This window comes from Pelophylax lessonae (assembly GCF_965119305.1).
Source record: "Pelophylax lessonae genome assembly, chromosome: 2".
Taxonomy (NCBI): Eukaryota; Metazoa; Chordata; class Amphibia; order Anura; family Ranidae; genus Pelophylax; species Pelophylax lessonae.
In genome coordinates this window covers 6,572,745-6,588,677 of record NC_138769.1, presented here as the reverse complement: position 1 = coordinate 6,588,677, position 15,933 = coordinate 6,572,745, and the positions used below count along the sequence as shown (strand labels likewise).

General features: G+C 46.4%; 1 protein-coding gene across 1 annotated transcript; it reads left to right on the top strand.

Annotated features, from left to right (window-relative positions):
* Nucleotides 1-11,289: 11,289 nt before the first annotated feature.
* Nucleotides 11,290-11,709, top strand: LOC309547907 (profilin-1-like; the record flags this gene model as incomplete). The annotated part of the gene is made up of 1 exon (XM_082247907.1): nt 11,290-11,709. The coding sequence occupies one exon, from the start codon at nt 11,290-11,292 to the stop codon at nt 11,707-11,709; it is 420 nt and encodes a 139-aa protein (XP_082104033.1).
* Between the last annotated feature and the right edge of the window lie 4,224 nt (nt 11,710-15,933).

Below are 15,933 nucleotides of genomic sequence, written 5' to 3'. Positions count from 1 at the left end.
AAAATGGATTCTCCTTTAGTTTTGGCTATAGAATTAGTTGAATGAAACATAGTAGGATAATCTCTAGAAGTACATTTAGGAATTTTATCTGATCAGACTTCAGTTTTTTCATGTACTGTAGGAGTTGGGACCTCTTCTCTGGCAAATTCAATCCTTTCACATTAAGGGAGAGCAATTTCAGAGATGCTCTTTCGTTAATGTGTTCTTGAGAATCTGCCAAGTGAGTTTGTACTGGCGTCATTATAGCAGAAGTGGAGTTTGCTCTGTCACAGTACCAAGCTTACCTTCCCTTTCTCTAGGAGGGGAGGAAGAAGAGGATGGGGTGTTGGTGTCGTATGTATGTAACGCTTGCTGGGATTGAAGGAGGGGAGTTAACCACTTAAGCCCCAGAGGATTTGGCTGCTAAAAGACCGGGGGTATTTTGCGATTCGGCACTGCGTGACTTTAACAGACAATTGCGCGGTCGTGCGACGTTGTACCTAAACTAATTTGACGTCCTTTTTTTCCCACAAACAGAGATTTCTTTTGGTGGTATTTTTTGATCACGCGCTATAAACAAAAAAGAGCCTCAATTTTGCAAAAATAACAATATTTTTCACATTTTTTTTATATGAAATTCCCCCCCAAAAAAAGTAAAAATCAAAATTTTTTAACATTTTCGGCCAATTTGTTTTATGCTACCTATGTTTGGTAAAAAAAAAAAAAAAAAAATCGCAAAAAGCGTATTTTGATTGGTTTGCGCAAAAGTTATCGCGTTTACTAACAAAGGGAAAGATTTTTGTCATTTTTGTTGTTTTTTTTTTAACGCGTAATGGCGGCGATCTGCGATTTTTTTGCGGTACTGCGACATTGCGGCGGACAGATCGGACCCTTGACTGACATTTTTGACACTTTTGGGGTTACCAGTGACATTTCTACAGTAATCAGTGCTATAAATATGCACTGTTACTGTAAAAATACACTGGTTGTGAAGGGGTTAACTTTATTTGAGAGGGAGGGGCTGTGTGTGTCCCTAGGGGCGTGATTCTAACTGTGATTGGCTGTGGCTTGAGCTGTAGGAACACTGATCAACGGTCCTACATAGTAGAACTGTATGATCAGTGTTTCTACACAGGGGAGAATGACAAGCGGCTTGTTTACACAAGATGCCTGCCTTTCTCCCTCTCCCCTGACGATCGCAGAGTGACCGGCGGACATCGGGTCCGCCGGTCACACGCGCGGGGGGGGGTCCGTGACCGCGCGCTCGCTCCCCATAGCCTCACAGGTTAGTGACGTATATATACGTCACTTTGCCTGTGAGGGGCTGACCGCTGCAGTATATCTACTTGCGGCGGTCGGCAAGCGGTTAAAGGAAGGGGAAAAATGGAGAGAGGAGGGGGAAAGTCCAACTGTGCGATTAGACCAGCTAGAGCACTTCATTCGTTGGTAAAGGTAGTTCAGAGGAGGACTGTGTCACCTACCGAACTGTGTCAGGGCGAGGAAGAAGTCCTGAAGGAACAGGAACAATAATATGTCTGAGTAAGTACCTAGAAATAGTGTTCGCGATGCACACAGCACCTCTATAAAGTAAGGATATTAAGAAATCTGTGTTAGTCTCACGGTTTCAATAGTACCATTAATCAGATGTGTTTGGGAAGTATCATATATTTATAAATGCCCAAGTTATCTCCTTTCTTCCCTTGCTCCCCCCCTTTTTTTTTATGTTTATCTCTTTTTTATTTTCCTTCTCTCCTTGAATGTAACGAGAAGTGTATAATGATGAGTATGGGAGGGCCTTAATGGCCGTATAAGAAAATTGTTACTCATCAGATCAATCTAAATATTAAACTGATATAATTAGATGTACATCTATATATGAAAAATGCAGGAGAGCAAAAGAACAAAAGAAAACATAAGCTGCGAACAGCTTCTCTACATCCACATTTTCGCCCAGACACCTCCCGAATCCCAGGTTTTATAGACCAAAGAGTCTAGAAGTGTGGGACCAATAAATCCAACAAATGTCCTAATAGAGACTGAAGATAACATGCTTGAAAGAGATCATACCTTGTTGCATCCACAAGTAGTATAGAAAGATGAACTCTTGCAGTCCTATGGCGCCATCTAGTGCTGTGATTTAATAATGTCAGAGAAACAAGTTATAGCTATAATCCATGGGGAAAAACATAGGAGGTTGTTAGTAATTTAAAGCGGAGTTCCACCCTTAAATTATACTTACCTCCATCTTCATGCCTGGGGTCACCTGAAAAACAAATGGATACTGACAATTTTTTTTTTACTTACCTGGTTTAGAAGAAAATATACTCACCTTACTTCCTATTCCTCCCCTCGGCGGCCACGGCGATTCGTCACTTCCTGGCTTGCAATGATTCCTGGGAGCTGAACGTTATCGCTCCCAGGAATCAATGCGCCTGCACCGGCCCCGACGTCAGTTCCGGTGCAGGCACCGTCATACCTTGCTAAACAGCTTTTGGGCATGCCCAGAAGCTGTGCAGGGATGACGCTGGGGCACCGGAAGGGACGGCGGGGCCGGTGCAGTGCATCGTGGGACCGAAGAAGATGGAAGAGGACACAGAAGAGGATCGCGATGACTTCAAGCTGCCCACACCTGAGATGGCAGCGCTGGACAATACATTTTCAAGGTAAGTATTTCTTCTAAAAGGTAAGTGCGACCCGGGATAGTACAGAGGCTAGCCATTGTGGAATGCACTAGCCCTAACTGTCCCGGGGGTATTTTTATTTAAAAAAACTTTCCCAGGGTGGAACTCCGCTTTAAGCAATAGGAATTAATAGAGCCTTATGGAAGAAGAAAGATATAAACTCATTTAGCATGTATTCAGACAATAGTAATAGGATGTAATATAAGTAAAGAAATCAGTGCTAGACTCTAAATGAGGAGGACCACTCTATCTGCCTGCAGCAATCAATACTCAATGGTCTTAAAGGCTGTAGATAACACAGGGATCCAATGATAAATGAATATATAAAAATGTGTTAGTGAATATCTAGAATTCAATGTAATAATAAAGAAGATCAAAGTGATGATAAAAAAGTAAAAATAAATATTCTCAAGTGATAATCCCACAATCAACAGTCTGCTTAGTCCGAATCTATGTGCTTCTTCAAAAACAAAAGTGACTGGCAGTGAAGAACAAATCATGTGTGAATAGTGTCTACTCACTAAAATGATGGTAAACAATGAACAAAAAATACATGTGCGAATAGCAGCAATCGGTGATGATGTTAATACAAAAACATATACGTATAAAGTACACCAAACGGACTGAATCTCAAAAAGTGCAGCAGTGCCAAACTTAAAGCGGAGTTCCACCCAAAAGTGGAACTTCCGCTTTAGGTGGTCCTAACCCCCTGACATGCCACATTTGGCATGTCATTTTTTTGGGGGGGGAGCGGGTACCTAGTTTTGACAGGTGCCCGCTCCCACTTCCGCTCGGAGCGCCGCGGTGCCCTGAGCGGAAGTTCTCCTCTTCCCCTCCCTCCCTGCAATCTTCTGGGACATGTCAAAGGTCCCAGAAGATTGCTGGCCAATAACGGCGCGTAGCGCAACTCCCGCATGCACAGTGCGTACCCGGCTGTGAAGCCGCAAACTGTCACAGCCAGGTGCCCACAGCAGTGATGCCGGCGCCGAGGGAGAGGATCGAGGCTTCGGGCGGCCGCATCGCTGGACCGTTGGACAGGTGAGTGAAATGGCTGGAACTCCGCTTTAAGGTGCATAAATGTCCACACAATAGCTAGCTATTTAGCTTATATCAGTCCAATGCGATAATTAAAGTGCAGAGTGCCACAAAATTGAGTGATCTATTCCATTGCAATCAACAGGTGAGGTCACACTTCCAAACACAGCAAAGTGGATGTGTCCCGGTGAGCTCGCAATCCAACACTGAGTGCAGTGGCCGCTCACCTCCACAACACTCAAAAAGAGCGTTAAGTACTGTTATCCAAGCTCCTCACACTCTTCGGACATACGCTTATTGCCCTTCAGCTGTTATAGGCTAAGTGATTCAGAATGGGTCCACGCAGGTCTCTCTCAATCCATCTGTCTAGCTCTTAAACAAGAGAGGCTCTCATGGTGCAGTACATAGGGTATACATTTATTGAATCAAAGTTGCGAACTACTTACACAAATGAAGATAATACAATGCAGGAAGTCTCCAATACAACCGCCGATGCAGTGAGCTTCGAGGCTTCCGGTCTCGGCCAAAGACCGGAAGTGACGTCAACACGGCTTGTCCCTAATAGTAATAGGATGTCCCTAATAGTAATAGGAGACAAAATAAGATCCCCTTCAAGTAAAGTGCATTCTATAGCATATTAGTGTTATTTAGTCCTCCGGGGTAAGAGAACATATAGTATATTATTATTATACAGGATTTATATAGCACCAACAGTTTGCACAGCGCTTTACAATATAAGGGAAGACAATACAGTTACAATACAATTCAATACAGGAGGATTTGGAGGGCCCTGCTTGTTAGAGCTTACAATCTAGAAGTATATAAAACTCAACAAGGGCTATATATATATATATATATATATATATATATATATCAGATTCTCTATCCCAGTTTACATATCTGGTAAATTAGGACGGCGAGTATCAAGTTAACTAAAATTTGACAAGCAAAATTTCTGCAACATCAGACACACAGTCTTATTAATGTTATTAGTTTCAAGAGTAGGGTGAAAGCAACTGACGGCTATGTACCTTTAGATGCGAAATAAAAGGATTGCCCATCTTAGCCTGCAAAAAGAGGAAAGATAGGGAAGGATAGAAAAATTATACTCAGTGGTTTTGCTTCTTATTGTACAAATTGGATGTAGTCGTCAGTCTCTTCTGGGTTTCCTGTGAACAGGTGATGGAGGGAGACTATTCCCCCCTGGAACGCGATGATTCGGAGGTGGTGGTGAGTTGGGTTGAGAGAGTCTCCTCCTTCTGGAGGGACCAGGAGATGCGTCATCAGGAATTTCCATGCCTTCTTCTCGCCATGGTCTTTGTGGCGTAGGGTAGAAGAAGTTCCAATCAGTAATATTGGGATCTGTGGGATATTTAGGGTTTCACAGAAGGGGATAATATCCTCTGGGAATCTCAGTTGGGCTGAGCGACCTCTGGTTCCGGCTGAGAGGCAAAAAGGAAACTTCCATTTATATGGTATATCTCTTTCCCTAAGGAGATCAAGGAGAGGGCGAAGTGACTTTCTTTTTTGTAAGGTGATTTGAGATAGATCCTGAAACAATTTGATTTCAGTGCCTTGGTATAAAATTCTACCTCTCAGTCTGGCTTTGTTGAGGATTTCCTCCTTGAGCTGGAAATTAACTAGACATCCTATGATATCTCTCGGTGGATCAGTATCCCTACCTTTGGTTCTGAGCGCCCGATGTAGTCTTTCCATCTCAATAATTATTATTATACAGGATTTATATAGCGCCAACAGTTTGCGCAGCGCTTTACAATTTGAGGGAAGTCAATACAGTTACAATACAGTTCAGAACAGGAGGAACTAGAGGGCCCTGCTCGTTAGAGCTTACAATCTAGAAGGGAGGGTAAAGTGAAACAAAAGGCAATAACCGTGGGGGAGGGGTTGATGGAGAAAATGGAGGTACGTTTATTAGGGGCTGGTAGGATAGGCTTCTTTGAAAAGGAGGGTTTTCAGAGATCGCCTAAAAGCTAATAGAGTGGGAGATAATCGCACAGATAAGGGTAAGGAGTTCCATAGGATTGGAGAGGCTCTGGAAAAGTCCTGGAGGCGAGCATGGGAGGAGGTGACGAGGGGGCTAGAGAGCAGGAGGTTTTGAGAGGAACGAAGAGAGTGATTAGGTTGGTATTTTGAGACGAGGCTGGTGATGTAGCTAGGGGCTAAGCTGTGGATTGCTTTGTAAGATGTTGTAAGTATTTTGAATTTAATTTGTTGGGTGAGCGGAAGCCAATGGAGGGCTTGACAGAGAGGAGCAGCGGACACTGAGGGATTGGTGAGGTGGATGAGTCTGGCAGCAGCATTCATGATGGATTGAAGGGGGGATAGCCTGTTTAGAGGTATGCCAAGGAGAAGGGAATTGCAGTAGTCGAGGCGCGAGATGACCAGGGAGTGAACTAAGAGCTTTGTTGTGTCTTTGGTTAGAAAGGGGCGTATTCTGGAGATGTTGCGGAGGCTGAGGCGGCAAGATTTGGACAGCTATTGGATGTGGGGTTTGAAGGAGAGTTCAGAGTCCAGGACAACACCTAAGACCTTGGCATGCGGGGATGGGCTGATAGTAATGCCATCGATATTGACAGAGAAATCAGGGGAAGGGGCACATGGTGGCGGAAAAATTATAAGCTGATAGTAAATTAGTTATACGTGAGGAGACTGAGGGAGAGAGCTGAGGGGTGGATAGATAGATTTGGGTATCGTCAGCGTAGAGATGGTATTGGAAGCCGTGGGAGGCTATCAACTGACCCAGAGAGGAGGTGTAGATTGAAAATAGGAGGGGTCCAAGAACAGAGCCTTGGGAGACCCCAACAGAGAAGGGAAGAGGAGAGGAGGAAGTAGAATTGTACACAACGCTAAAGGTGCGGTTGGATAAGTAGGAAGAGAACCAGTGAAGAGTAGAGTCACGGAGACCAAAGGCATGGAGTTTTTTGAGGAGGAGGGGATGGTCAACCCTATCAAAGGCAGCAGAAAGGTCCAGAAGTAGGAGTACAGAATAGTGTCCATTGGTTTTGGCCGTTAGTAGATCGTTTGTCAGTTTTAGGAGAGCACTTTCAGTGGAGTGTTAAGGCCGAAATCCAGACTGAAGGGGATCCAGGAGGCTATTCTCGGCAAGGTGGTCGCACAATCGGTTGTAGACTAGGCGTTCGAGGAGTTTGAATGAAAAGGGGAGCAAGAAAATAGGACGTAGGTTGTTCAGATCGGTTGGGTCCAGTGAGGGTTTTTTAAGTATGGGGCTGACTAGTGCATGTTTTAGAGAGTTGGGGAAGATGCCAGAAGAGAGGGAGAGATTGAAGATGTGGGTTAGAGAGCATAGAATAGGGCCAGAAGGTGAACGTAGCATTTGCGAGGGAACAGGATCCAGAGGGCAGGTGGTTAAGTGGACGTTAGCAAGTAGTTTAGCAACCTCATCTGTAGTGGCAGGGTTGAATGAGGGAAGTAAAGATCGCACCTGTGGGCATGAAGCATAAGGCATCTGAACAGCAACGATCTCCTTACGAATTGTATCAATCTTCTGTTTGAAGTGGTTGGCGATCTCCTGGGCAGTGAGTGAGTCAGTGGGAGGGGGTAGTGGAGGACGGAGTAGAGAGTTAAAGGTAGCGAAGAGTTGCCGGGGGCGTGATGACAGGCTGTTAATGAGAACTAACAGCCTGTCATCACGCCCCCGGCAACTCAATAATGTTATCAAGTGGTCTCTCCAGCAAGTTGTTGAAAATCGCTAAAACCGCTTGATTGATATTTGGGGGTTCAATTGATTCCCGGAAGCCCTCTTATCCTGATATTGTGTCTCCTTCCTCTATTCTCCAAGTCTTCTATGTGTCTGTGCATATCTTTTATTTTGTGATGTTTGTGAGTTAAGGGCTCTTTGTGCATCTGTGATATCAGAGTCATGTCTGTCTGGGGTATCTTCAACATCTTCCACCCTTGTGGTGATATTTTGCATGTCTCTACGTGAATCCATAATTGCCGCATTGAATGAGGCTTTTATATCAGCAGCAACAGCTTTTAAATCATCTAAACATACAGGTGGAGAAGCCTGTTTGAAGGGGGAATCTGAGTTACTTTTCTCCTGTCCCCTTGGTGGGCTTCTACTGGCAGCCCTGCTATCACCTGAGGCCCGTGCAACTGCTGTTGGTGAGTCTCTCAAGCGTGGCCGAAACATGTCTGGGATGTGCCTCTCTGTTGATGTATCTGGATCCCTAGGGGGATCGGGAACGTGTCCCCGAATTGTTATGATCCGATTTGCCCATGCTTGCTAGCAATAATGATGTCCGTGAGAGGGCAAAAGAGGTGCCGTGTGGTCAAGCACTAGGATTAAGTGTTCATCCTCCGTGGAAACCAAAATGAGCAGATAAAATCAAGTTATTAGAGTTGATGCGATTCAAAGTCACGGTGGCCTGAAATACTGTGTGAGTTTAGCACCAAAACGACTTGGCTAATCAAGTTCACTAATTCTGGAATGCAACACACAGGAGAGTAAAGCCCCGTACACACGATCAGATTATCGAAAGATCTGTCATCCGTTTTTTGTGGCATGCTAGTCTGATGTGGAAAGTGAAGAGATTATTTTCATACGAATTTTCCCGTACGACAGAATTCTACTTCAGAAGTGATGTCATGTGTTGGATTGCTTTGTATGTGTTCTTTCCTCTCTGAGCAAGCCTAGTCTTGCTCTTAAGATTTTTTTCCGTCGAAATCTGTACTAATGAGACGAAAATCGGACGTTGTATTATGGACAACAAAAACTTTATAGCCTGCGGTCGTCGGACGAAATTTCCCTTCAGATTTTCTTATCGTGTGTACGGGCCTTAACAGCAGGGAGAGTTCTGTGGGGAGTTTGTGCTAACCCATGGAGAGATGAGGAGGATTCTTTGTCTGTGTAAAAAAATAAAAAAAATGTCACTGCATGCTCTCAAGATGGGTGGATTATGTGAGCAAAGGCCCGTACACACGAGTGGAAATTCGGCCGAGAATTTTCGTCCGACGACCGATCTGCCGATTTTCGGCTTGTTAGTATGGTGCTCTCGACAACCGACTCCGACTTTTTGGCCGAAAAAATCCTGGTGTGCAGGCTATAAAATTTTTGTCCTCCGTCAAAACACGTCCGATTTTCGTGCAGTCAGTACAGATTTCGATGGGGAAAAATCTTATGAGCATGCTTAGAGATGAAAGAACACATACAAAGCAATCCAACACATGACATCACTTCTGAAGTAGAATTCTGTCGTGCGGGAAAATTCATGTGCAGTCTAGGCACATTCCAACCAACAGACACCACTCTGGACAAAAGACGTACGACCGGTCAGCGGAAATTCGTTGCGTGTGTACGAGGCTTTAATCAAGTGTAAATTATATCGATTTACTGGATTGAGTGAGTGCTGATAATAAAGGTAGGATGGCCTGAGGGAGTCTTGTGAAGCAGTGGCGTAGCGTGGGGGGTGCAGGGGGGGCCGGCCGCACCGGGCGCAACATTTGGGGGGGGCGCATCCCGCACCAGTGTCACTCTAGCAAACTATAAAAATTCTTCCTAGCGTGTCACTCCAGCCGCCGCCATCTTCAGGCTAAACGATGGCCGGCCAGCGCCCTGTGATTGGGCCAACATTGTCATGTGCGGCAGTGGGGCTGGCCAGTGGCAGTGCCCCGCCTTGCTTCTGGAGCCCGCCTCGCTGTCTTCTAAGTCAGCTCTGCATGTGCCTCCATCCTGCCTCCTCTAAGCTCTCACAATCCTCCCCGACCCGCCCCCTGTAAGGGCTCGTCTTCACCATGTGGCAGAGCGGATGGATCATGAAAACAGGTAAGTCATTTTGCTGGCTGCAGGACAAGACACAGCCTGGGGATGAGGCATAGTTAACAGTGTAGTGTAGTGGGTAGTGTAGTGTAGTGGGTAGTGTAGTGGGTAGTGTAGTGGACAGTGTAGTGTAGTGTAGTGTAGTGTAGTGGACAGTGTAGTGTAGTGGGTAGTGTAGTGTAGTGGACAGTGTAGTGTAGTGGGTAGTGTAGTGTAGTGTAGTGGGTAGTTTAGTGTAGTGGACAGTGTAGTGTAGTGGACAGTGTAGTGTGGTGGACAGGGTAGTGTAGTGGACAGTGTAGTGTAGTGGGTAGTGTAGTGTAGTGGGTAGTGTAGTGTAGTGGACAGTGTAGTGTAGTGGGTAGTGTAGTGTAGTGGACAGTGTAGTGTAGTGGACAGTGTAGTGTAGTTTAGTGGGTAGTGGACAGCGTAGTGTAGTGGACAGTGTAGTGTAGTGGACAGTGTAGTGTAGTGGACAGTGTAGTGGACAGTGTAGTGTAGTGGGTAGTGTAGTGTAGTGGACAGTGTAGTGTAGTGGACAGTGTAGTGTAGTTTAGTGGGTAGTGGACAGCGTAGTGTGGTGGACAGTGTAGTGGACAGTGTAGTGTAGTGTGTAGTGTAGTGAACAGTGTAGTGTAGTGGACAGTGTAGTGTAGTGGGTAGTGTAGTGTAGTGGACAGTGTAGTGTAGTGGACAGTGTAGTGTAGTGTAGTGGACAGTGTAGTGTAGTTTAGTGGGTAGTGGACAGCGTAGTGTAGTGGACAGTGTAGTGTAATGTAGTGGACAGTGTAGTGTAGTGGGTAGTGTAGTGGACAGTGACGTGTAGTGGGTAGTGTAGTGGACAATGTAGTGTAGTGGGTAGTGTAGTGGACAGTGTAGTGTAGTGGACAGTGATGTGTAGTGGGTAGTGTAGTGGACAATGTAGTGTAGTGGGTAGTGTAGTGGACAGTGTAATGTAGTGGACAGTGTAGTGGTTAGTGTAGCGTAGTGGTCAGTGTAGTGTAGTTGGTAGTGTAGTGTAGTGGGTAGTGTAGTGTAATGGTTAGTGTAGTGGACAGTGTAGGGTAGTGGGTAGTGTAGTGGACAATGTCGTTTAGTGGGTAGTATAGTGGACAGTGTAGAGTAGTGGGCAGTGTAGTGTAGTGGGCAGTGCAGTGTCGTGGACAGGTAGGTCAGTGTAGAGGTCAGTGTATTGGCCAGTACAGGAATCAGGTATGTTAGCGTAGTGGACAGGTAGGTCAGTATAGGAATCAGGCTGGTCAGTACTATTGTAGGAAGGGACTCAGGGAGTGCTAAAAGTCTGCAGGTTAGGGGGCGCAAATTACTTGCCTTGCCCAGGGCGCTGACAACCCACGCTACGCCACTGTTGTGAAGGAATGTAATAATCACTTGTGAATTAAGCAAAATGTCTATTTTTCTATGTCTGTGTCTCTGTACATGTACATATCATTTCTCTGTCTTCCTTTCTCAAAATGGCCATCACTAGATACCCCCTCCACCGAGAATGGAATGTATGTGAAAGATGGCGCTTTTGGCATTGAGCCTTCAAGAGAAGATAACATTCATAAACTGGAAGGGGACTTCCTTATAATGGACATGACTAATCAGAAAGCTGCAAATAATCAGTATTATGCTAATATTATGCTTAGGACGTACTAACATATGACTCCGCCTACTAACTATTTACCTTGCTGTACATTAGAAATAAACAGGAGCTGTGCGCGCACCCCTCCAAAGAGCACGAGGCGTCTCTCCCGTCTCCTCTCACACCCGCCCGAAGAACACCCGTCCGCCATGTCTTGGATAGACTACGTCAACACCATGGTGGACGGCACCGTGTGCACGGACTGCGCCATCTACACCTTGGCTCTTCCGCACAGCGCGTGGGACGCCTACCCCGGAGGGGGCTTTGGTTCTGTCACGTCACAAGAATTGGCTGCTATCATTGCCAAAGATCGAAGCCAATTATTTATCAATGGCATAGTGATTGGAGGGGTGAAATGCAGCGTGCTCAGGGACCTCTGGTTTGACAAATCACAACAGTGCCTAGATGCAAGGACAAAAAGCTCAGACGGAGGAACAACATTCAACATGCACATTGTCAAAACATGTCAAGCAATCCTCCTCCTCAAAGGAGGGAACGGCATTCACGGTGGACAGTTGACCCAAAAATGTCATGAAACCATAAAGTACCTGAGGAGTGTAAGCTATTGATGCTGCTGCCTGTTCAGTTGCCTGTTCCAGCTGCCAACTTTGGACCAACCACCTGATTCGTCACCCACCAACCCCCCCCCCTTCTGCCCCTCAATTTTTTTTATCGTTTTGTTTTTTTTCTGCCCCAAAACACCAGAATGAACAGAATTTTTTCCAAGAAAAAAAAATTGATATCTGATTTAACCACTTTAGGTCTGCTCACTGTGCTGCTACTGCGGCAATGTGGCTCGTTATCGTCCAGCGACGTAGTACTACCTCGCTGGACTCCTCCCCCTGTAGGTGGCGCTCGCGCACCGCCGGGGGCACGCTCCCGCTGTTTTCAGTCACAGCGGGAGTCGGGCCAGGGGAGGAGCGGTGGCGATCGCCGCTGCTCTTCCCCGATCGTCGGGGAATCGAGTGTGGAGATCCGCCTGCTTGTGTAAACAGAGCGGGCGGATCTCCTAAGTGACAGGCAGGGTCAGATTGCAGGGTTCAGCATAGCTCAACATCCGATCTGTCCCTGTGTCACTCAGTCACCTCCCCCCCCCACACGTCAGTAAGCACCAGGCATACATTAACCCCTCCCTCTCCAATAAAATTAACCCCTTCCCTGCCAGTGTAATTTTTACAGTAACAGTGCATATGTATAGCACTGATTACTGCAGTAATGTCACTGGTACCCCCAAAAGTGTAAAAAAATGTCAGTCAAGGGTCCGATCTGTCCGCCGCAATGTCGCAGTCCCGCAAAAAAAAAAAAAAATCGCAGATCGCCGCCATTACTCGTTAAAAAAAAAAACACCAAAAATGACAAAAATCTTTCCCTTTGTTAGTAAACACAATAACTTTTGCGCAAACCAATCAAAATACGCTTATTGCGATTTTTTTTACCAAACATAGGTAGCAGAAAACAAATTGGACAAAAATTTAAAATTAGATTTTTACATTTTTTTGGGGGGAATTTCATCTAAAAAAATGTTAAAAATATTTTTATTTTTTCAAAATAAACTCTCTTTTTTTGTTTATAGCGCAAAAAGTAAAAATCGCACAGGTGATCAAATACCACCAAAAGAAAGCTCTGTTTGTGGGAAAAAAAGAACGTCAATTTTGTTTGGGTACGGCATCGCACGACCGCGCAATTGTTAGTTAAAGTCGCACAGCGCCGAATCGCAAACAGTGGCCCAGACGTAAGACAGCAAAATCCTCCGGTGGTAAAGTGGTTAAGAATAAAAAAAATATGCTCTAGAAATACACAGGAAGTATCATTTACCTGAACAACGTGTGTCAGTGTGATCTCCTCGTGCATGCACTACAATTACCTAATTATTTAATTAGATCCAGCAGCAGAAATCTATTTTGAGCCTGATTGAGGTTTGCGAATCATTACAGTCTTATGACGGATGGTTTGCAGAGTGTGGGAAGCAGCGCTTATCGGATCCTCCAAGGCGAGCGGGTTACTGCCGTAGGAAAGGCCGCGGCTTCCTGGCCGAGTAGGCCTCAGTCTTGTGAACCTCGCCGCGGAGCGTCTTTTGTCCCAATCATGGGAATATCGGTTTCAAGGATCTCAGGCCACTGGTATCTGCCCTTTTTGGTCGTCCAGGGGAGGATTTGAGAGCCGATTTAAAGTGGAGTTCCGGCCTATTTTGCAACTTTAGTGATTCCTGGAGTGCTCGCTATGCTGATCAACAATTGGGCATTTTCAATTTTTTTCGGGGGTCCCTTACCTAAAGCCCCGTACACACGCACCGATTGTTGGCCGACCGCTCGGCCGTCTTTTGTCCAGTGTTGTTGCGTTGGTTGAAATGTGCTCTAGACTGCACACAAATTTTGTCGGCCAACAACAACCAACTGCAGAAGTGATGTCATGTGATGGTTTACTTTCCATGTGTTTTTTCTTCTCTGAGCATGCCCAGTCTTGATCATCACATTTTTGTCTGCTGAAATCTGTACTGACTGAGGAACAATCGGCCGTTCTGCTAACGGCCAACAAAAATTTTATAGCCTGCACACCAGATTTTGTTCGGCCGAAAAGTCGCAGTCGGTTGTCGGAATCATCATACTAACAAGCCGACAATCGGGCGGTGGCCGAAAATTCACGGCCAACAATCGGTGCGTGTGTACGAGGCTTTATTTTCAGGGCATTTTTGATTGTACTTCCTCCTTCTCCCCCCTCTGTGGCCACGGGCACCAACATTACTTCCGCCTTTGCATTGCATCCTGGGAGCTGTTTGTCATCACTCCCAGGAGGGTGGAATCAGGAAGAGCTCCCAGAACACTCCCTGGAATCAGGAAGAACTCCCAGAACACTCCCTGGAATCAGGAAGAACTCCCAGAACACTCCCTGGAATCAGGAAGAACTCCCAGAACACTCCCTGGAATCAGGAAGAACTCCCAGAACACTCCCTGGAATCAGGAAGAACTCCCAGAACACTCCCTGGAATCAGGAAGAACTCCCAGAACTCTCCCTGGAATCAGGAAGAACTCCCAGAACTCTCCCTGGAATCAGGAAGAACTCCCAGAACACTCCCTGGAATCAGGAAATACTCCCAGAACACTCCCTGGAATCAGGAAGAACTCCCAGAACACTCCCTGGAATCAGGAAGAACTCCCAGAACACTCCCTGGAATCAGGAAGAACTCCCAGAACACCTCCTGGAATCAGGAAGAACTCCCAGAACACCTCCTGGAATCAGGAAGAACTCCCAGAACACTCCCTGGAATCAGGAAGAACTCCCAGAACAGTCCCTAGAATCAAGAAGAACTCCCAGAACACTCCCTGGAATCAGGAAGAACTCCCAGAACACTCCCTGGAATCAGGAAGAACTCCCAGAACACTCCCTGGAATCAGGAAGAACTCCCAGAACACTCCCTGGAATCAGGAAGAACTCCCAGAACACTCCCTGGAATCAGGAAGAACTCCCAGAACTCTCCCTGGAATCAGGAAGAACTCCCAGAACTCTCCCTGGAATCAGGAAGAACTCCCAGAACACTCCCTGGAATCAGGAAATACTCCCAGAACACTCCCTGGAATCAGGAAGAACTCCCAGAACACTCCCTGGAATCAGGAAGAACTCCCAGAACACTCCCTGGAATCAGGAAGAACTCCCAGAACACCTCCTGGAATCAGGAAGAACTCCCAGAACACCTCCTGGAATCAGGAAGAACTCCCAGAACACTCCCTGGAATCAGGAAGAACTCCCAGAACAGTCCCTAGAATCAAGAAGAACTCCCAGAACACTCCCTGGAATCAGGAAGAACTCCCAGAACACTCCCTGGAATCAGGAAGATCTCCCAGAACACTCCCTGGAATCAGGAAGAACTCCCAGAACACTCCCTGGAATCAGGAAGAACTTCCAGAACTCTCCCTGGAATCAGGAAGAACTCCCAGAACTCTCCCTGGAATCAGGAAGAACTCCCAGAACTCTCCCTGGAATCAGGAAGAACTCCCAGAACTCTCCCTGGAATCAGGAAGAACTCCCAGAACACTCCCTGGAATCAGGAAGAACTCCCAGAACAGTCCCTGGAATCAAGAAGAACTCCCAGAACACTCCCTGGAATCAGGAAGAACTCCCAGAACTCTCCCTAGAATCGGGACCAACTCCCAGAACACTCCCTGGAATCAGGAAGAACTCCCAGAACACTCCCTGGAATCAGGAAGAACTCCCAGAACTCTCCCTAGAATCGGGGACAACTCCCAGAACACCCCCTGGAATCAGGAAGAACTCCCAGAACACTCCCTGGAATCAGGAAGAACTCCCAGAACACTCCCTGGAATCAGGAAGAACTCCCAGAACTCTCCCTGGAATCAGGAAGAACTCCCAGAACACTCCCTGGAATCAGGAAGAGCTCCCAGAACACTCCCTGGAATCAGGAAGAACTCCCAGAACTCTCCCTGGAATCAGGAAGAACTCCCAGAACTCTCCCTAGAATCGGGGACAACTCCCAGAACACCCCCTGGAATCAGGAAGAACTCCCAGAACACTCCCTGGAATCAGGAAGAACTCCCAGAACTCTCCCTGGAATCAGGAAGAACTCCCAGAACTCTCCCTGGAATCAGGAAGAACTCCCAGAACTCTCCCTAGAATCGGGGACAACTCCCAGAACACCCCCTGGAATCAGGAAGAACTCCCAGAACACTCCCTGTAATCAGGAAGAACTCCCAGAATACTCCCTGGAATCAGGAAGAACTCCCAGAATACTCCCTGGAATCAGGAAGAACTCCCAGAACACTCCCTGTAATCAGGAAGAA